We start from the raw sequence: 23,550 nt of genomic DNA, 5'->3' as shown, positions 1-23,550 counted from the left end.
AAATAATTAATGAAGAGGTGCAACGTACATTAACATCCTATGCCACCTAGACTATGGTTAAGTCAGTGGTGCATTTAAAAACTAGAAAGCACTCAGAGAGCTCATACCTTCGCCAAGTCCATTGCAGGATCCGGGTACGGATCTGGATCAGCCTCCCATTTTTTTTTTTTTTTTTTTTCTTGGCCCATGGCCCACCCTTCCACAAAATTTCAATGAAATTCATTGAGAACTTTTGGAGATATTGTGTGGACAAACAAACAAACAAACAGACAATCATAGGTTATAACCTTCCCAGACTTCGTTGGCTGAGGCAATAATTCTTAGGGCAGATCCGGCATTTTGGTAAAGAGGGGTCTGGAATTTCTGTATCCACTGATTACATACAGCAGCTTATCGGTACGCTCCAGTTTATACAAGAAGTTACTGACAAGTGTGCTTTTCATATATATATATATTTTTTTAATCCTACCGTGGACTGCATGTCAAGTGTCTGTATTAATAAAATGCCTTTTTTTTTTTTTTTTTTTTGGGGGGGGGGAGGCGACCTGAAAAGAAATATGAAACAGCTAAACAAGGAGTCTGGAACTTCACCGTCCCCTCTCGGGTTCCGCCAGTTTTGCCATCCAGTTCATAAAGTAAATTTGGGGAACCTAGTAAACCGGTTATATAGATAGCAGTGGAACTTGAATGGTGAATTTCAGTATAATTTACTATAGATTTAATATCTAAAAAGAGCATCGAAAGGACGGCATAACGAGGACTTACTCTTACCATATATACCCAGCTCAGTATTTACTCTGCCGCGGTGGCCGAATGGCTGCTGGCTTGATAATACAGTATTAGGGTTGGAATCCTTGTGCTGACACCTGGCACCACTCGACTCAGGTGTTCATCCACTTCTGGTGGGTTGGTAAGTAAAATTTGTACCTATAGCAACACCTAGAGAAGGTAACTGTGGTACCTTGGATGATCTAGTGGCCATGTATCCCTGGAAGTAGGTGAATGATTGCTACAGGCTCAAAGCTCTTAGTTACGAAATGAGCACCGCAACAAAGTACGGCAAGGGATTTACCCCCACTTTTATCTTTAGCTTATTTCGAGAGGTTTCCTTTAAGGGTTTCATTTAAGTTGAATTTAACAGGATGATGGCGAATAGAACAGAACAAAGGAACTCCACCATACTGTAAGGTTAATGGACATTTGTTTCGTGCTCGTTTTCTGTTTGATGTCTCCTTATGATAAATAAAAACTCGTGATGGTACGAACAGTGGACTACAAAAGATATCGTACTGCAAAGGTTCATAGTAGAGTACTTTTGAATATTAATGTTACCATTAATACTATCTTCTTTTTGTTGCCGTCGCTAATGTAATTCCTGGCCGTGTGTGCAGGTCTGATCATCACCTTCGTGGGGATGGGTGAGCATGGGTTCAAGACGAAGGAGCTGCGTCTGATCGGCCCCAGTCTGATCGGGTGCGGGTTCCTCTTCTGCTTGCTGCGGCTCTTCTTCTGCTCCGCCCCCGCCTGCTGTCGCCTCTGTGGCCGGTAAGTTGGCACACAGGCCCGTATTCTCGTCGGGTAAGGAGGTTCCCTAACACCTCATCTTGAACGATTTATTTTCCAAATTACTCATTAATATGCGCTGGTTTGCTTTTTACATCTCTTCAGGATCGACATAGATTGGATGAATGGCACACAAGAATACAGTAGCGGCACAGTCAAAAATAAGTTGGTAAGGAGGTGTTAGTAAGTTTCCTAACCATACTAGAATACCTCCCCTGGTTTTAACAATCACTTACAGCTATGCAACTCAAAGCCTTTTATTAAAAGACTTTGTTTTATTATTATTGCTCTCTCCAGACAGTGTTATTCATACTTGCTGATGAGCAGTTAGCTATAATTTACAAGAGTCATGTGCACTCGCAGCTTGAAGATTGCTCACCCTTGTGGAATGGATGTGGAGAGGTTGCATTAAAACAACTAGACAAAATTCAGAACAAGGCTGTTAGAATTATTAACAACCTTGCCGTGACAAATAAACTACCTTCCCTGCAAGTAAGAAGGAACGTTGCCTCCCTTGCTTGATAATCTTCACTGTCAGAGCACCTTTCTCCTATCCCTCTGAATCCTCTTTCCCACTTCCTCGCTGAGCCTACCATCCTCATGAAATAAATTTCCCAGACATTCAAACCTCCTCACCCACTCCATCGTTGAGCCATTCATCCATACTCAGCACCCGCAGTTAGTGTGCCTCTTCCACACATCAAACGCATACGCTACATTCACTGTCAGAGCTTGTCTCTTACATACTTCCAAATTCTTATCAAGTTAGCTCCTCCCTTTATTGTTGTCTCCTTGATATCCACAATAACCTTTCCATACGCACACTGTACAGCCAAGGAGACATCACACTTTCATACCGGCAAAATTCCTTATTCATTGCGCCACGTTTTCCCCAACACTGGTACTCTGTATATCTTTCAGAATCCTATTCCCCAGTCTGTTTCAAGCGTCATACACAAAGCATTTCTGTTTACCCTGCCAGAAGTCTTCTGGGTCCATAAATACTGCGTACGTAGTATTGTTATTTGCTGTGTAACCCACACCTATATTTCCGCTCCTCAGCATCTTACTCACGCACCTTGGCAGCTACACAGTTCTGCCATACTTTACCACCACACTGACAAGGAAAGCACCCAACAAACATTCCCTCACACTACAACTAAAACCGCCCTTTGCAAGTCTAGATTCCTATTTCAGGTCGTGGTAGCAATAATGTAAAAAAAAAAAAATAGACGCCCTAAGGAATTTTGTCACCGTTTCTCTTGTATAACAGCACTTCGTATCTTTCTTTTGGTTATTCAGCATCCCTCCCTATTTCCTTACAATCGCTGTCATTTATATTTACTACTCCTCTTATTCTCTTTGAAAATTCACTGACTCATAGGATTACTGTCATTTTTAATTACCATTAATATTCACCGTCACTTAAATTCACTGCCACCTAAGTTTTTACCTAAATTCACCGCAGGTTATCCTACGTGCAGTTCGCCATCAGGTATATTAAACATCATGTTAAACTCATCATCTTATTTAGTCGGTTTAAAACAATTGTCATTTTAAACCACGTTCTTCATTTCACCGCCTCTCACTTCCATTTAAGCTTACCACCTCCTTCAGTCATTACAACTAAGCGACTACCCACTGAAGGAGCAATCGCATATGAAATTTTATATTTATATGATTCTATAAAACTTACTCGGTGTTGGTAGACAATTATACATCACTTCATTTTGTCAGAATACCTTCTATATATGAGATGGATATACTACAAATGTCAGTGAAGAGTAAATTAGGTTTTAGGAGTACCTAAATAGAGTGATGAGGTATAACTGCTGTGGGTGGTAGGTTAGACACACGTTGTCTACCACGAGGTAAGGCATTCCATCCCATTCTAAGGCACTGGTGGACGTCAGGAATGGCATCCAGTTTTTTTTTTTTTTTTTATGCGAGGAAGAAGGAACCAAAGGCCATGAGCCCGCAGTAACAGTTCCCTCCAAGAGAAAAACAAAACACGCTGAAAAAAAAAAAAAAATGCTCTAACTAGGGTTAAAATTTTAGCCCTTCAAAGAGAAGATAACATGGCTTAAAACGGCATCTTCAGATGAAGTGACAGAGCGCATGCCAAGGTGTCACTGATGAGGGATATGAATGGAGAGTTGGCACGGGTCCTGTGAATGATTAAATGGTTCATTTTGGTGTGGTAGGGAAAAGTGACAGTGGTCGGAGGTTAAAGATGTGTCAGGATAGAAAACGTGCGCTGGTAAAGTTGAAAGAAACCTACATTTTTTTTTTTTTCTTAATGCAAGGAAGAAGGAACCAAAGGCCAGGAGCTCACAAACCTTTCCTTCAGAGAAAAACACAAAAACAATAAAAAAAAAAAGTCAAATTTATAACCTTGTGGAGAGAAGGATGTTTGAGTGTTAGCAACACGAGAGTTGAGAAAGGGCTTACCTAATTATGTGACTTGTATGCATGGTGAAACTGAGAAGAGCATGAATGAAAGTGAGTGAGAGGGGCACTCATAGTGAAAGAGTATTATGCAGAAAAGCTGAGAAACGAATTAATAACAGGTCAGATAAATACGAAGTAAAGATTTTCCAATAAAGGTTGCTTTCACATACACCATTAGAAAAGACTCCTAGTATAATGAATTTCACAAAATGCAAAGGTAAAATAAAATGAAGGTGTCCATGTGTTGGTCATGCAAGAAAATTATCTCTTCAAAGCAGCCATGACTAAATCATCATTTTCCTTCCAGCAAAAACAAACCTTTAGACGAGAAGTCGTTGCTATCGCCTTCGCGCGAGACGCTCGCCGAGGACACCACGACCACCACGACGGAGACGCAGCCGCAACCGCACTCTCAGGAGAGAGCGAGAGAGGAGGCGCAGGAGGAGGGAGAAGAGGAGGAGGTGCCGCAGCGACTAGACACCCACGAAGAAGACGATGAACAAGAGACCAGACGAATGACGGCCAAATCGGTGCGTCGCGTCCAGTCCACCATCCCAAACTTCATAGAGGACGAGTGCGAGGACGACGCAGATCTGGGTCTTCACGTGGAGTACATGGACGAAGTGAGCGAGGTGGTCACGCCCAGGCAGCGCATTGGGGGGTCCGTGTCAAGTTCTCGACCATCGTCTACACACAGTCGCCTGTCCTCCGTCAGTATCTCTTGTTTATCCTATTCACTCTGCACTGCCCCTCTTACAGCTTGTCATTGTCTTTATCTCTTATCCTGTCTTACACTCGCCTCTCCTCCGTCACTGAATCTTGTCTCGTTAACCTTACTTGCTCTCCACAGCTTCTCTCACAGCTGTTTCTCTCAGTACTTGTTGCCCCTTTCAGTGTTGGAGGGGGGGTAAAGAAATACGCATGGGGGATAAAGAAATGCGTGAGATGAGTTCGAATCGTGATTGAGGTGGGAAGGAACCATGAAAAAAAATTTTGTGAAAATGAATGCTGGAGAGTTAAATATTTGAATGCAGTGAAAGTTTATTGATTGGTGGTCAAGTGGGTAGAGAAATGTACCGCTGTTCCTAAGTTCACGAGTTGGGTCCTTATTCTGGTATCAGTAGCTTTCTTGTTTTGTTATCTTCTGTTCCATTACCTCATCTTCTGTCTCACAGTCGCCTCTCATATTCATATCTGTTACTCTCTCGCAGCCTTCTCTCCTCCAGTACCTTCTATGCCTTTTTCAGTGTCTGTGCCTCTCTCAGTTTCATTATCTTTCAGTTCTTTATCCCTCACTCCGCTTTCCAACCACCCGCTAACTTCTGTCGACCATAATGTAAAGCTCAGAAGGCGAAGGTGTATGCCAGCCCTCAATATCTGATGGTTATTGATGGTGCAGCCGTGAGCATTAGATACTGTTAGCCTGTATTCCACGTTACAGAGCGCAATCAGCAGTGAGACGGATAAACGACACTAACACAGTCTTTACTTTCAGCAAGAACTTAACAAGTGACCGTCAGACACTGGGAGCATGTTTACATCTTTCCCTTCAAAGTTTTGGCAATACAAATATTAAAATAATCTGTATCTCTAGGCCTTCTCTTCTCCGTCAGCACCTCTCTTATCTCACGATCTTACTGTTACTATATCTGTTACTCCATCTCACAACCACCTCATATTTTCTTTATCTCACATTTAAGTGTTGTCTCCTCTCTATACCTGTTAATCTTCTTCCTCACTTCCCTTACCTCTCCATCTTGCACAGCACTCTCTCCAGTTTTCTCCTTTTTTTTTTCTTTGTTGGGTCGTTTTCTTACTGGAGAATTTCTTGTGCATATTCACCTACGTACAGTACTCTCTTGTACTTCATTTACGTCCCCTTTATACTGGCGTACAGTAGTTATGCATAAATAATACACTACATTCTTGTGCCTGACCTGACCTTATTTCCCACAGAATTATTACCTGACTTTGTCTCCCACTATGTGACTTGACATTTACCTCATTTTTATTCTTTTCTTTTCCAGACATCAAAAATTCCGCGCCTGCCCGACATCCACACCAACGGGCAGCCGGAGCGAGAGATAGTGCTCAACCCAGCCACCTTAGAGGGCGGCGTGGACTAAGCTTGAGTGGTGCTTATCCGCTGAAAAAAAAAAAAAAAATACATATATAAAAAAGTATATATATATATAAACTATTAATCTGTTCAGTCTTTTATATTTTTATTACTGTAAATTCAGACCGGGAAAGAGACAGTTTTCACGTTCTGGTCTGACCAAGTACAATCAAACGCTAAAAGGACCTGTAGTGGCGAGAGGTGACAAAGTGGACATCCCCGGCTGGGCCACTGTGAACACTGGAACAATGCTCACTTCTTGACGGTAGTTTGTAGCTTGACTTTTGTAACCTACGTAACCTGACCTGTAAGATCAGCTGGGTAGAGTTCCCTGGACTCAGAAATAGTGTGAAACTAAATGAGTGAGTCTCCCCGCCCCACATGTTCAACACCATAGAGGCTGCGGAGTCATTAACATACATGGATTATTTTTGATGTACAATCTGTATCATTGCTTTTTCATAGTTTTGACCCTTTTAGGACAGAAAACACTTGTAAAATAAATTAAAAAAACAAAAAACAAATGGCAGTAGCATGAACAAATACTCAGCATTTCTCGTCCTGAAAAGGTTACAAAAAGTTAAAAATAATTTTACTCCGACAGTTATATTTGAATTGCCAAATAGATCAGCACAATGACACAAACTAATTAAGTCAGTGACAACAGTGTGACACAACTGATAAAAGGATGAAAACCATTAGCGAAAGTGAACTGACTCCGCTGCCGACTGTGGTGCTACCTCTTCGAAATGCGTCCCGACTTCTGTTGTCACCAAGACCTGACTATGGCCACACAACCCAGCCTCTGCCCCACCCCAGCGTCGCCTTACATCAAGCTATACCACTCAAGCACAGTCCGGTCGTCTCGCCAGCTACGCACACCGTCGTGCTCACCCCAGTCATGCATCATGGACAATGGGTGATCAAAATTTGCATACGATGCCAGGGGTGTTGCTGGTGGTCCTCTTCCACCTACCACCAGAGTAGTCCATACAAAGCTTCCCAGGAGCACACAGAGAATAATGCCAACTCACTGATGTGCTGTCTTGATAATGACGTGGAGGGTCCCTTCCCCCCTCCCCTCCTCCTCCATGGAGTGTTTCAGCTATTTGATGTTGAAGCAGTGCTCAAGTTTTTAATCATCTGAATCCAACAAAACTACTACCCAGCGAATCAGTCAAAAGTATTTCACGTTTTCATTTTAGTTAACCCCCAAGATATCATTAAAAAAAGACATCCCCCCTCAGTACAATCGCTTCGGCACATCCTGCCAACACACACCAAGAACGAAAAATTCTAGAGCGATCAACTGAAGTTATCAGTTTGTTGCAACTATTCCATTTTGTAACATGTATTATGTATCGCGGATTATTATTCAGATGCAGGATGAAGAACTGATTTTTGTAAGAGTAAATTTGTAATAACTGAAATACAGCAGTTATGATACTACATTTATAGAGAAAAGTTCGACAGGTAAACAGGCCACTAGTTCCCTAAAGGTGCAACGCTGATCTTATAAGGTGAGATGTAAAGCTGCTGACTGCCTGGGTTTCACATGAAAATAGTGAGTCAGGTATTGGGCATGACCGCTTAGGTACACTGTTTTTCTAAATCATTCTTGCTACCAGCAGACCATTTTATTTAGCAAATGAAAGCCCTCTTAAACTGTGGGTGTTAAAAGAGATAATTTTTGGCTCCTACACTACAAGAAGTATGTCCCTTATTGAATACGATCATCTGAGGTTAACAAGCATTAATTGGAAAACCCGTCATTAGAGTGAAAAATAAAAAAAGGCACATAGAGTCAGTTACAGAATTCCAGCAATTATGAAACATGAGTGCCTGCACAAATAGTCGCTGATTGTCTAATAACCATGGTCAGTATCTGATTTCATATGGGTACCGGATACCACTTCATACCGCTGTCGTAGTTAATTCAGCAATGTGGAAACTTTCATCATCAAACTCGGACTGAGTGCAAGCATGAAATGTTACGTAAAGCCAAGTAATATCGTCAGACACAGCATTCACTTTTTCATATCGGTATTACGTCACCAATTACAGAAACAGTCTAGCTAACGAGGTTGTTATATTTCATTAATTATTTATTCTAGAACTGTGACACGACAGCCAGCCACTCTCATAATTTAGTTCCAACACTGATTTCTTAAACTTACTAGTTTCATATTCAGTTTTGTGTTTTGCTCTGATCAGATGAGCTGAAGAATATCTGTATTACCCCGGAATAAATCATAGTTGAAAGAAACAATTGTCTTGTTCGTGTGGCATATGTATTTATTTCAAACTACAAATCCTCCACAATGAGGCAGTTTCCACGGTAATTAGCAAGTCACTAAGAATGGAGGAAGTGTGTGTGTGTGTGTGTGTGTGTGTGTGTGTGTGTGTGATTTAAGCAAAAATAATGTCTTTAGCTCCATCACAACGATTGCCTGAGTGTACTGAAGATAAGACGTTAAAAGTCGTCATCGTCATGAAAAGGTTGATGGTGAGCGTTAACCATTCAGTTCGAGAGGTCCTTTTATCAAATAAACTCGTCTGGCATTAGCGAGAAACTGGTAGAAAATATCGTTTACTTTGCTGTTGATTTGGCCCCAAATTACCAGCTATTTCTGTCAGTCACTCCCAGGGACGTTGTCGATGTTATGTAGAAGGTTTGAGCTGTAAGAGTAGAGCATATAAGATGACTGTGCCATGGTGTGAGGGACTGCGTTTCATCGAGCAAAGAGGGCATAACTGATTGTTTATGAGATGTATTTTTGTGTCGGTACTGATAAAGATGTTAGTTTGAGGGCATAATGGATTGTTTATGGGTTGAGATGGATTGTTTATGAATTGTACTTTATGCTGGTAATGAAGTAAAAGTATACAACGATGTTAGTGAGACCCAGGCAGAGGCAGAGGGGTGAGGAGGATGAAAGTGGCCAAATCTGGGGACAGTTTGAGGAGGACTCGCGAAGTTGAGGACGGTACGAGCCACTCCTGCCCAGCCAACTCACCACCCTAGTTTTCTAACCCGTGTGTGATGAACTCGTTTGTATATGTGTACACTGACTTCTAATTTCTGTCCTTATATGTATTCAGTCTGTATTACATTAGGATTAGGATTACCACTTCATTGAACCATCATAGGAAATTTTAAAAATTTATCTTTCAGGATGCATTACTCTCAGCTTCGTCGATCCCGCGTCTTGAGAGCTAAATGAGGCATATATATAATATATTTTTTCATCATTTAATGAAAAGTGTACATAGCGTGGTTGGGTTAAGAAAGGACGAAGTGCACGAGCCGGGTTGCAACGTGCGCATTTGCAAAACCAGTATTTTTTACCATTTAAGACAAGCACATGACCAGGAGGTATTTTTCTTATAAACAGACGAGCAATAATTACGATGTTGTAGTGTCTCCTTATCACTCCTGTCCCTCTACCTCTGATACCAGCTAACTCTGTGCCTTCTTTATCGTTTATCACCTATTAAAACGACCGCACTGCTTGCCTACCTTCTCAGCCTGTCCTGCTCATTAACCGTTTCACTGCGATTACGTATTTTGTTAATTTTGCTACTGACAGACGATTTTGTAAGCCTTAGAAGAGATTCCATTAGCGAAGGGATTGAGGGAAACATCCTATCTCTTCACTGTGAGGGGATCTTTCCTGTGATGGGTAAAATTGTTTGCAAGTAGTAAAAAATAGCATTAAAAATACGTTATTGGACTGGAGGGGTTAAGTACAAAGCCTTCTAGAATATTTGCCCCTTATTTATTGTGCTTTTTTCCTTCCATCTCTCTCTCTCTCTCTCTCTCTCTCTCTCTCTCTCTCTCTCTCTCTCTCTCTCTCTCTCTCTCTCTCTCCAGCCACTACTACTGAGAGACACATTTCCGATAAGTATTGTATGGATCTACTCGGGCTCTTGACTTACTGTACGACACTTGAACTGCGTTGGACATGATTCATTCCTGTGTAGGCGTCGACTACGCTCAGTGTTACGGCAAATGAAAAAGCTGTCATTCTCTCTCTCTCTCTCTCTCTCTCTCTCTCTCTCTCTCTCTCTCTCTCTCTGTGACAGTCTTCATTCCTCATTCAAGTATCAGCTTATTTTTCTTGCCGGTACCATGTCATAACACTTATGTAATTTAGCAACTACAGTGAATTTTGATGATATGCAACCTGTGGAAGAAAAATGGACTGACTAGTCACCTCAAAAGTTCAGTCTCAATAAGTAAATTCGTAAGTCAGTACTAGTAAATAAATAATATGCTTATCTTATCGTGTACTGCCAAGGTCAGTAAATTGTTTACGGTTGGGCACCTCTGAACTCAGCCAAAATACCACTTATCCATTAATACCACAAACACCTTGACTCCCACGACGTATTATCCATTTCATTCTTGCAGCTACAGACGATTTTATACATATCATGAGAGATTTTTCTGTCAGTAGTTGGATTTAGGCTTCATTAACTCCCCCAGAAATTGATGGAGTGTGTGGTGAAATGCTGAAGCATGGGGGAGAGATAGTAGTAGAATGGATGTGGAAGATGTGCAGATTGGCCTGGGAGGAAGGTAGAGTCCGGGAGGATTGGAAGTCAGGTATAATTATTCCCTTGTACAAAGGAAAAGGGGAAAAAGAAGGGTGTGGTAATCATAGGGGCACTTGTCTTAGTATAATAGGAAAAGTGTATGGTAGGATACTTATTGACAGAGTTAGAGAAAGAACGGAGAAATTAGTTGGAGAAGAACAGGGAGGCTTTAGGAAGAGAAGAGGTTGTGTAAATCAGATATTCATTCTTAGATCTTTAGTGGAAAAGTTTCTAGAGAAGGGAAAGAAGTTGTATGCGGCTTTCATGGATTTGGAGAAAGCATATGACAGGGTGGATAGACAAGGATTGTGGAAAGTGTTAAGAATATATGGAGTAGATGGGAAGTTGTTGAATGCTGTGAAGAGTATGTATGATGGTGCGAAGGCTGCAGTGCGTGTGGATGGTGAACTAAGTGAATTTTTCACTTTGAAAGTTGGATTGAAACAGGGATGTGTCATGTCGCCATGGTTGTTCAATCTGTAAATGGATGGGGTAATAAAAGAAAAACAAGGTAGGGTAGTGTATGTTGGAATGGCCCTGGTGAAAGAGGGTAGTGTTTGGAAACTCCCTGTACTGTTGTTTGCAGATGATACTGTGTTGTTGAGTGAAGACGAAGGAGAGCTGCAAGGCTTGGTGGATGAGTTTGGGAGTGTGTGTAAGAAACGGAATCTAAAGGTGAATGTAGGGAAGAGTAAAGTGATGGTCTTTGAGAGAGGTGAAGTCAGTGAATGTACAGCGAGGTTGGATGGTGAGGAATTGGAAAATGTGAGTACGTTTAAGTACTTGGGTAGTGTGATGAGTAAGGATGGAGGTTTGGAGGGTGAAGTGCTTGAAAGGGTACAGCAGGGAAGAAAGTTTGCAGGTCCTTCCTGACTTTAAAAAATAAAAATAAAAAAAATAAAAAAATGAGAAAAAGAAAAGAAAAAAAGCGTCTGTCGCCTAAGTAGAATAAAAATAAATCGTAGTCAAGTTAGTGTTACGGGTAGCCTCTGTCCAGCCCTAAGAAGTGATGAGAGAGCACTGTAGCTGGCTGTTTTCATCTGCGAGAACTCTGCCACTCAGAACTTGATTACCATTTCCCTGAACCTTAGTATCAGGTAGGAAAGAGTCTCCTTGGTTAGTAGTCGAGTTACATCTGGCCATTACCTGAGCTGAATGAGGTTACGGATCTTTGTATGGCGAAAATAAAGCATAATAACTAAATCCTGTGCTAAAAATTGGTCTGTCCTCAGCTGAATAAAATCGTCTGGTAGTTACGTCAGTACAATACAAAAACTACTAGCACGTCGTTAAAGGAAGTTCTAACCCTACTGTATATTACTCAGCCTTCCCAAAGCTGAATAAAATCACCAGGAAGTAGCAAAAATATAAATAAATAAATGAATAAATAAAATAAAAATGTCATATCATAGCTTAGGAGTTAAGATTATACTTTTCTTTTTCAAGTATACAATCTCAAGCATAGTCTATATAGTCTATTACCTGAAGGCCAGACTTAATGCTTTACTCGTGGTGTGAACATAAAAGCTTTCTGAGTTTTATTTAGTTCATGGTATTAACTGAGGACGAAGTTACTTTTTTTTTTTCAGTAATTTTCCCCTTTAATTCCTTCATTTTGCTGAGGTTTTATTACTTTTTTTTGCCACCTGCGGACGATTTCATTCACCCACAAAATCTGTGAAGGCTGTATCTGATCCCTTTACCTCGAAACAATCTATCCTAAACTAAGTAAAGTCATATGGAGAGAACGAGACTTTTAAATAAACGACGTCGGCGTATGGTGCAGGGCTGTATCTGGTTCAGCGTAGTTCAAGTGGTCCATACTCCGCAGTGTGTAAGACGAGGCAAATCGAGGCTTCGTACCAGTGACTCGTATTCTCGTTGGCACAGGGAACTTAGTGGCAAATGTTCCTCAGCGATTTATTTTCAACAGCGAGCAACAAATATCCTGTCATGCCTCTCTCTCTCTCTCTCTCTCTCTCTCTCTCTCTCTCTCTCTCTCATGAACTTATAGCAATCAGTCACATGCATCCACACCAACACACACATCACAGATTGGACCATAACTCCCCATAGCGGCAAAAAGTGGGAGAACCGACGAGAAATTTGTTGACACTAGTTCATGGCGCCTAAATATTCTCTTGTATGGCGCAAATAGGTGTCAATAAAAAAAGAATAAAATACAAAAATTACATTCAGGTCAATATGAAAGTGTTACGGGCAGAATAAATCACTACGGAAAGGTGCCACGAAGTCTTCTGTGCCAAGTGAAACGCGGCTCACTTTGTTTCTCCATGGGCGCTTCAACCTGAGCGGATGAACCTTGTATTTACTTTTCATCTATTAAAATATATCTCAGACACAACGTATTTTTCTTGGATACCCTGACGACTGCTTGTAATATTACTGAGTGTTTTTTTACCTTCACTCATACAGCCACCAAATGCTTCACAGCCAAAACAGTGGATATCAAACTGCAGATATATATATATATATATATATATATATATATATATATATATATATATATATATATATATATATATATATATACACAACACAATTTCTCAATAAAAGACTGCTATGAAGGCTTGCCTATCATGAATATTGATTGGGATTCTTGATGAATACTAAACCATGGTGGTGGGTGGACGTGATGGCGTGTCTTGGGAAGTGCGTGTGCGTGTGTGTCCACTGGCGTAGATTTAGTTTGATTACCGGGGGGGGGGGGGGGACGATCTTTGCCACTTAAAATGTACTACACTGTGGAGAGAAGAGCCATCACCAAGAGAAGTAACCTGATATAGGTGCTTCTACAGTAAACAAAATGTCAATATAGGAAGCATGATGGAAAAAAAAAAAATCATCACTTGTAGCCAAATCTGGCACCACGGGATCAGCACACATCGCTCGTTTTAAAAACGGCTTTCTGCTGTGCATTTCATCAGCTTCATTTAGTGAGGTTGTAATTTTTCCTGCAATTTCAGTTTACCTCCACCTCTTTTTTAAATAGCTTTACTTTCAGTGCAGAGACACTAAATATTCTGAGGTTAATTACAGGTTAATCTTTACGTTGTGAAGGTGGATGGGGGGTAGGGATTACAGGACTGGTTGACGGTCGTGTACAAGTTACATAAAGTAATGAAACTGTCACTCGTAATAATCGGAATATCGGTATTTTTTCTCTCTTATTTAATATGAAAAAAAAAAAATAGGCAATCAAATTTGGAGATTATCGTACCTCGAGCGAAACATGCACCCTCGCTGTGACGTCACAGCCCATACGAGAGCCACAGCCTTGCCACAGCTGACCACCACTCACAACAAATTCTGGAAATCATTCTACAGCACAGGTAAGATTTCTGTGATATTCAGCTGTTATTGTCATGCTAGATATGTAAGCCTTTATGTGACTGCTCTCTAAATGATGAAGTATTCAGTGTTTGTGCTTTAGTGAAGAGTTTAGTTGCTTTTAGAGAGATTAGTAGTGACGGTGAACCTTGCAACAACCAGGGATTACCTGTAGAACAACTCGGTAGCACAAAGATTTGGTTTGATGAAGTGACGAAGTGATTTATGAACTGAATCAGTACAAGTGTTGCTAGGTCTCGACTCCAGGGGCATATAGCCCTGAAGTAGGGCAGTAATACATAGGGAAGATGCCACAATGACCGAAATATATCAATGTTTTTTCCTCCTAGATAGGCCCGACCGTGGACAGCTAGACCTTTGTGGAGTATTTGGTTATCTGATTTCTTGGTCTCATGTACTGGTGATATTTCATCATCTTTTTAGTAACAGCCAGTCTGATCTGGCAAATAAGATTTTCGCATCGCTACCAATGGCTTAAGCCGACGTTGGGTTTTGCTTGACAGGTGACTGTTAGGTTAGGGTAAGCTGTATATGTTAGGCTGTTATAATTTTTATCACCATATAGGTTCATACGCACCTAATTATATGAAATCCAGTCAAAAATTTTTGTTGAATTTGACAATATAAATTCAGGATTCAGTGCAAAATTTTGCTAAAATTAGTGGGTGTTTCACTTCTAGCTTGACAACTCGCCTTGACAGACTTTTGTGTAAACATTGATTTATAATGCAAATACATTTAATTGTGCTTTAAATCAATATTTGTGCAAAATGAAAGTCTGTCACTGCTTGTTGACGAGGGTAAATATCCTCTAACTTCAGCACGTTTTTAGCTCTGGAACGTGATTTTTAAAAATTAATTATCATATTAAGCACAAACTTGTGACCGGATTTCGGATAATTAGGTGTGCAGGTACCTACTGTATATGGTGATAAAAATTATATTTCCATTTTAAAGTGTTGATTTGGTAAATGACCACCGATTCGGTATTCCCTCGCACCGCTTCGCAACAGCAGGAGTTGCCAGTTGAGGTACTTCCGATGCACAAACATCTCTTGGAACAGTAATGATATTTTTTTTTTTTTCTGGTGTGATTCGACTTATGTTCTTACAGTGGAACAAAGCACCGGTGGTGGTAATTTGCTGACTTGGCCATGACGAAGCAAAGCTTGGCTAATCATCAGAACCACAATCACACGAGTTACCTGGGGATCTGTCTTATTTTGTCTCCCAGCGTAGCGGGTTAATGAAGTCACGGCCACTCGAAGCTCGTGCTTCCATCAACCTCTTTTTGTGCAACTTTGAAGGCTTATATTTCAATTTTTACTTTGGTTTGTCAAATTAACTATATCATAGGATAATTCAGCACATTTATCACCTAAATAAAAAAAAAAAAAAATCGACCGTCAACCAGTCCATTCTTGGAGTGAATGACTAAATACGATATCCCCCGACTTTTTTTTTTTTTTTTTTCTTGAGAAGGGAATGGGGGGATATTTATTCCCCCATACCATCTAGGATCTACGCCCATTTTGTATGAATGTGTGTGTGTGTGTGTGTGTGTGTGTGTGTGTGTGTGTGTGTCCTCCTGGCTCACTTGGCTGCAGGGACCATAGTCCCAAAGTTCTTGAAACAAGGTCGTGCCGGCCTATGAGACCGATTAAATCTTCACTTACACAGCTACCCTGCACTTCACAGCAGGGTGACGTACCTCTCGTGGATTCTGTTGAGGGGAAGAGGGGCGCGTGGTGGCTGGGGACGTATACCTGTCTTGCTCACTCTCTTGTTGCGCCTCTCAGTGGTCTTCCCTTGATACATCTCGTATTTCATGGACAGTATATCGAGGTCCTTTTGTAAGTTATGGCAATTGTCAGTCGAGTTAATGATACGCCCTATTTTTGTATCCGACCGTCGGCAAATTTGCTGATACTGCAAGTGCACTCCTAAATCTAGATCATAATATATATATATATATATATATATATATATATATATATATATATATATATATATATAATAAATAACAAGGGACCAAGTACTGAACCCTGTGGTACACCGGTAGTTACTAATCCCCAATCGGACTTAGTTCCATTTATTAATACTCTCAGCTTTCGTCCTTTCAGCCAGGATTCTATCCATTTTAAGATATCGCCGACTATACCGTGTTCTTGAACCTTTCTAACTAACCTTTCATGTGGGACCCTATCAAAAGCTTTACTAAAGTCCTAGATAAATAATATCGTAAGCCTTATCGCTATCTACTGCCTCATAGACCTCCGAGAAGTATGACAGGTTTGTGAGGCAGGATCGTCCTTGCCTGAATCCATGCAGACTTTAATTTATAAGATTAAATCTTTCTAAGTGTTCTCTAATTTTATTTGCCAAAACTGACTCTAGCATTTTTCCTACTATTGACTTCAGACTTATCGGACGATAATTTGACGCAACTGCTTTATCACCCTTTTTAAAAATGGGCACTACGTTTGCGGTCTTCCACGCCTCTGGAACTTCTCTTGAAATTAAAGTCATTAAATAACGTTAAAAGTGGCTGACATAATTCTTCTTTGGTTTCTTTTATAATTTTTGCATATATATCGTCCGGACCTGGCGATTTTTGAGGTTTTAACTTATTAATTTCTTTCAATATGTCCTCTTTACTACTGATTATTTTACTAAGAATATTTTCCGTATTATCGTCGCAAATATTTGCTGCTTGAGGGTCTAGATTTTCCTTGGTAAATACTGATATGAAATAATTATTTAGGATGGAGCACATTTCTTTATCTTCGTTGGTAATGTCACCTGATTCTGTTCTGAGAGCTCCTATCCTATCTTTATCTTTCGTACGGTAGCCTACATTTGATAAGAACCCTTGGGGTTTTCTTTCGATCCACTAGCAACCTTAATTTCATTTGCTTTCCGTATCTCCCTCTTTACTTATCTCTGTTCAAAATTGCGTACCGGTTAAGGAGCATTGTGGTGTGGATGGGATAGAAAGCTGAAATACCGGCCGTGGCAACCCAGGTTGCCACCACACCCCCAGGAGGAGACTACGGAGGGGTAGACGGAGTGCGAGGCATGTCCAGTCTATCCGGACATAAGTGCACCCGGGCCGCGCGCCCCTATTTTCCCGGAAGGAGCTCAACGAGACCACCCCAGTCCGAGTGCACTACCTCTCGGGCGAGCTAGCCTTCGCCAGGATCGGGGTGGAGCTGACCCTACAGCTCCAGGCAGCTCCCCAGCGATGGCCCAAAGCCGCGCAAATAAAGAGACGGCTCATAGTTGCTCTGCAAATAAGGAGACGGCCCATAGCTGCTCCAACCAAAGGGCCACGGCCTATAGCTGGGCCCCAGTGAAGGCCAAAAGCCACACACAAAAAAAGGCCACAGCCTATAGCCGGGCCGCCAACAAGGAGACGGCCCATAGCTGGTCCACCAGGTGCTACCCACGCCCCCTGCATGCATCAACGGCCCATAGCCACTCCAGGGATAGACAGGTATGCCCCCTCTCCTTCTGCAGTTGCCTCAGAGGGCACAACACAGGCGATGGCCAATAGCCACACCCGTAGGCAGGAGACGGCCCATAGCCGCTCCTCGCCTGCACGTCGCCCTCCATACAGGACTTCGGCGATGGCCCACTGCCGCGCTGACAGGCAAGTGATGGCCCATAGCCGTGCTTCTTCTGTGTTTCCATCAGGGAGTCGAGCCCCAGTGATGGCCCAAAGCCACACTGACAGTGAAGGGATGGCCCATAGCTGCCCTCCATCTGTTGCCCAAGGGAACCCAGTGACAGCCCATAGCCATGCCGGGAAGGGACACCAAAGCCCCTCGCCCCCTGTGACTCCATGATGCGAGAGTTACCTGCGATCAGCCTTGCCTACCGACAGGAGCGCAGGCCTCCCCCAGGAGGCAACCTCCAGGAGGAGGACTTCTACCCCGAGGACATGTGGAGAGGCCCGGTGTTATCCCCAGGACTTCTCCATCCATTCGGCCCTTGAGGAGGACCTCCACCTGATGGATTCCGGCTGGAGCAACGTCTCTGCCCCAACCTGACAGCGCAGCCACGAGAAGGAGACCGGAGTCTACAGGCTTCTGAGGGCGCCCCCAGGACCCCAAGGTGAGACCTCACCCCTCTCTGATGAAGGCGATGCCCTTCCTTCACCAGGTGCCTGAGGGAGAGCTTCCAAGATTTATTTGGGCCAAGACCCAATGGCCAGACCCCAGTCCCCAACCCCGACAGTGAGGGGCCCTTCTGCCCAGCCCAAACCCTCGACGAGAGACGACACCCCTGAGAGTGGTCCCGTGGCTGTGGGATGAAGGGACTCCTGACAGGACTCCTACCCCAGGCAGACGACTGTGAGTCCCCAGGTCGCCCCCTTCCCCGATCAGTGACATTCCCCAATAGTGACAGTGATAAATGGCTCCTACAGACTGACAACGAGAGGCCATTACTGTGATATATGTGAAAAGTGTGAATCAGTGAAATAAGGAAAACACCAGAAACCGTGCATAACTATTTTGTATAAGACGAGAGACGAACTCTCAGTGTTATGCGGCATGTGCTGCGTCCCAACTCCTTGGAGGCAGATGCGGTGCAACCTAGGGTTCTTTACTCCCGACCTGGTCGGTACTAGCAAGGAAGGAAAAACACAAACACCATTGGCCAAAGGCACACTTATATATTATCAAAAAGACAAACATACACCGTTCTATGAGCAAAACTAAGGAACTTAAAATGACTTAAAAATACATATACAACAATCACTTTCCACCTAGTTCAGCAAGCTCTGGCTTATACATGGGATCTTGCCTTCCTGAATTAAGAGTATATCCACACAGTGTCACAGGCAATATTACTACAATATGTCAGGTAGGCCTATGTCATATTACCTTATACAGACAGTATAGTACAGTATATCCGTTCCATCAGCTTCATGACATAGACGGCATATATTCAGGTCCTTAAACCTAGGGATTCGCATGACATAGACAAGGCCCTAGCTAATACAATAGTTAGGCATCACACAGACGAGGCCCTAGCTAACCTTGGACTACGTACGCGTCACATGGGACGAGAGTATATGATAGCTCACGCGTGAGGGGGGAAGGGGGGATTAGTGAGTCTAGGGTGGGTTTATTCCTGTGGGGGGCGGGGGCTGGGGGCCTGGGGGAGGGAGAGGGAGAACACACTGGGGGAAAGGATCACATTGAGGTATACTGCCCAGTGCAGGAAAGCGGCACTGTGGAGAGGGTTGTCACTGTTGGGGGACCGAATCCGGGGGAGGGGTGTCGAACACTCTGCATATGAGATCACAAGTAGAGTTCACTATGACACACTGAGGGTAGGTACTACCGTGGTTGCCGGGAGGAGGGGGAGGTGTACGGGGGGGTGAAACACTGGGGAGGGGTATGTCTCATTGGGGAGGCACACCACGAGTGGGAGGAGGAGTCACAGAAGTTAGTTCATTGGGGGAGGGGTCCAATAGCACTGGGGGAGGGCAGATAGTCACAGTGTCTGGTACTCATAGCTCTTGAAGAGGGGAGGACACGGCCCATAGGCAGAGGGGCCTACACCGGGAGCTCCATATGGCAACCAGGCGTGGGAGGTGGGTTGTCCAGCGAGTAGTGTGGGGGATGGTGGTCCATGTAGCCGTCACTAACCTGGGAGGAGTGGGCAGGTGGTGTGTTAAGCGGCTTCCTAGCCGCGATGGTCTGGCTGGAGGCAGGGCTGTCTGGGCTAGGGCCGAAGAGGGCCAGGAAGCGTGCTGCTCGGCGCCAGCCCTTAGTCGTCGTTGACGTCCTGGGAGAGGACCTGGGGAGGCCCGGGCCTAGGGTCGGCTGGGAGGAGGGCGATGTCCTTACTGGACTGTTGTCTCGTCCACCAGGGGCGGCCGTCAGGGAGGAACTGCGGCCCCCTGCACTGGGGAAGGGCTGACAGCCACAGCAAGCGTCTGGGGAGGCCCGCGTCTCCGGGAGCTGCAGTCTCAACTGGAGGAGGAGGCCGTCAGGGTTGGACTGCGGCCTCTCATCCTGGCGCAGCCTGTCAGCATCTGGGGAAGGCGAGGCTGCAAGGACTGGACGCCTGGCTTCGGGGACATCTCGCCCAGTCTGGTCTCAGGTGAGGAGCCTGTAGGGGAGCAAATCCCACCTTCTCGGATAGAGAGGTGGGGAGAGGGGTGCCTTATTTTGCTGCTGCAGAGATGGTGGGCAGTGCTAGGGGTGTTCCCCTCTACAGGAGCCTGGGGACTGGTGGAGGGAGGGTGGTCGAGGGCCGATCCTCCTGCTTGGCAGGCCCGTAGGGCCCCTCCGGAACTCCGGTCCAGGGATTGCGGGGGAGGTCCAGGGGACTCTCCCTCCGTCAGGCAGCCCCATTGGGCACTGGCTGGGCTCCTAGAGGAGGCGGGAAAGCGGGAGGAGTCAGAGGAGACTCTCCGGGACACCACCGTCCCGGTCAACTGGAAGTTAGTGCCCGTTGGGCTCTCCCGGCCACAGCCATAGATCTGGCAGGGCCTGCGCTCCGGCCGTAGGGCCTGGGACTCCTGCCCCTGTGACGGTAGGAGGAGGAGGCCAGACGAACTCTCCCGGCTTTTACCACAACTCCAATGGAGCGTGTCCTCCTTCCGTAGGGGTTGGGATTCCTGTCCCATCACTGGTTGGAGGAGGAGATCGGACGAACTCTCTCGGCTTTTGCCACAGCTCCAATGGAGTGTGCCCCCCTTCGGTCGGGGAAGGTTTTGTCCCAGGGACGGGAGGAGGAAGAGATCAGACAAACTCTCGGCTTTTGCCACAGCTCCGACGGGGCTTGCCCTCCTGCTGTAGGGGGATAGCAACCCTTGAGGCTCCTCCTGAGTCCTCTATTAAATAGGAGGCCGATCCAGGGGACTCGGCGTCCGAGGGTGTGCTTGAGAGCTTATTAATACAAGTCCCACCCCAATTCTGGTGAGCGTTCCCACTGCTGGAGAGTAGTGTACTTTCCCTGTACACTGCCGGGTGGTCTGGCTGCAGGGAAGAGGGGCGCCAGGTCACAGGAGAGATATGTCGTTTTAGCCTGGACGGTGAGCCAGGTAAGCCAGCCTCTCCGTTGTACCCTTGTGAGGTGGGTGTCACCCTCATACTCTCCTCCTGAGGTGGTGGTGTTGGGCTCACCCCGCCGCGCGGGTATTTCGCTTAGTATCACTGCTATAACTCAAGTGTCCAGCCATCCTGTGTAAGTCCAGAAACAAAACAGTGACATAACTCTCATTACTATTGTAAACACCAGAACCCAAGTCAGTGCCAGAACAAATTCCCGTGTTTTGCCTCCTATGTGGAAAAGAGCTTGTGCAGAGACTGTAAAAGTTGTGTATTGCCCAGACCCGAATTAAGACTCCTGTCTGTCTAGTATCCTGCGTGATACTCCAAACCCACCTACCAGCCTATGTATTAATTTTGATTAGTGTATTGTGTACGAGTCTTCCTGTTCCACAGTAGAGGATTTGTCAGTACACGTGTAAGGTTGTCGCCCTGTGTTTTTATGCCCTGTTCTTCTCTTATTGTGTCTAAGCTCTGGTCTGAAAAGGGAACCCAGCTACACTCTAGGCGTTCTAGGGACAGGAAGCCGCCCCTTAAACACCCAGCATAACAAAAGCGTTAGGAGAAATGCACTGAAGTGGTTGATCATGTGAAGAGGATGAAGAGCGAGAGGGTAAAGAGGAGAGAGTGCACAGTATGTGCATGTGGTGGAGGGAGGGGAGAGTAAGTGGGAGATAGAGAGGTGCATGAGCGAGGAATGTGCGAGCTGGGGGTGGGGGCAGCGAAATGGCAGGGGACAGAGCGACATGGAGGCGATTTGTTTGTGGCCACCTCATACGTGATTAAGGCGTATGGCTATAGATAAATTAAATACAATTTTTTGACCGGCTTCAAGATAAGATAAATAAATTAAATACAATTTTTTGACCGGCTTCAAGATACTTTTGGTGTTTATGAACCTATGGATTGATAAAAATTATAATATTTTACAATTAAAAGCGCCGATTCGGCAAATGACTGCCGATTCGGTAATCGTCGCACCGAGGGATGGGGCACCGTGGCACTTGGAAGAGGACGGGGTAACTTTCAGAAAAATGGAGAGACTATAATCGGAGAGTCATTGTAGTATTAGTACTGTAGTCTACAAGAGTCAAGAGCTTGAGGTCATTACTCCAAGTAAGCATGTGTAGGTTTCAGGTTACTATTTTTTATTTTCTTTATTTTTTTTTCCAGAACAAGTCCTGTAGTTTGTTATTGCTAGGGCCAATCACTTTAATCCAATTTGGGACAAACCTCTAGTAATGGAGGGTTATTGAATGCTCTGATTCAAGTTAGAAAGTTTCTTTAAAGCGGACAAATGTATGTCAAAGGAGGTAGCCGAGGGAATTAAAATTTTGTAAGTCCACAAATAAATGAAAACGTCATTTCTAGAAAAGCACCATAGCCTTAACATTTACCAAGGTGGCCTCAGTAAATGATAAGTCTATGGTCATTTTCTAGAGATAACAGTAGATAGTATTCACCAAGGTAGATTTGGGCTCCACCAAAGGCTGCGTGAAGTTCAGATTAAGCAGAGTCAGTAAGGATACCCCAAATTAGATCCCAAGAGGATATCAAACTTTTAGGTAGTGTATGTTAGAATGTTAAGGTTACAACCCCTGTGAATGTCCAGATTAATCTCATGGAAATGTGAAAATTTGGATTTACACCCAACTCCTGTAAAAACTTTAAATTCTCTTTTTCCTGACATTTATAGTCTTGTGTGATTTGTTTAAATCAGATACTGGTATCTAGTTGTGCTGGATTTTTTTTTTTCCATGACCTTCCATCTGTTATGGAAGACCCATTGGAAATTGAGGTTTTGGGGTTAGGGAAAGACTTAAAAACAATTGATTTATGATAGAAATTTGTCAGAATTAAATGAATCACACCAAAAATCATAGGAAAAAGAAAAGTTGGTCACTTTGCCATTTTAGACAACCATGGATTATTATGACTATGCTTTTCTGTTTCCTGTAAGCCAAGAAACCATTTACAACGCTGGGTGGTAACCATATAACCAAACCATACATGCTTCCTACGTGTCAACAAGTGGATTGGTGGCCCTTCCCCGTAAAACAAATAGCTCAAAGTCAAATGGCCACCCCTTATGGGATTATGGCATCTGGCAATAGGTAGGTAAATAGGTAGCTTTTCTGGTAATTTTTTTTTGTCATTCAGTCAACTTAACCTTCCAACCTGTCGCAGATCAACCGTTTCCAGTTATTCTCCCTTTCATTGACGATACAGTCAATTTATAGTATCAGTCCGACAACAATTTTTTCATCTAACCTGGGTGTTTCCAATGGTTTTTGGTGCGATTTGTTCGAATTTTACCTTCATTTCTATCGGAACAATGGTTTCTGAGATGTGACCCATTTTTTGTCATCACTGAAA

General features: G+C 43.7%; 1 protein-coding gene across 1 annotated transcript in view; it reads left to right on the top strand.

Moving 5' to 3' along the window:
* The window catches only part of LOC145413428 (uncharacterized), a 198,803-nt gene extending 192,553 nt beyond the window's left edge, over positions 1-6,250 (top strand). The window contains exons 4-6 of the mRNA XM_080283113.1: positions 1,392-1,545; positions 4,322-4,724; positions 6,042-6,250. Coding sequence (XP_080139239.1) covers positions 1,392-1,545; positions 4,322-4,724; positions 6,042-6,140 — 656 coding nt within the window. The 3' untranslated portion in view covers positions 6,141-6,250. The remainder of the gene's footprint in view (positions 1-1,391; positions 1,546-4,321; positions 4,725-6,041) is intronic.
* Positions 6,251-23,550: the final 17,300 nt, after the last annotated feature.

Source organism: Coenobita brevimanus, chromosome 96, assembly GCF_032717465.1.
Source record: "Coenobita brevimanus isolate Jiangsu-jjx chromosome 96, ASM3271746v2, whole genome shotgun sequence".
In the NCBI taxonomy this organism is placed as follows: Eukaryota; Metazoa; Arthropoda; class Malacostraca; order Decapoda; family Coenobitidae; genus Coenobita; species Coenobita brevimanus.
Note: the sequence above shows the minus strand (reverse complement) of the source record. Positions and strands in the feature narration are given on the sequence as shown.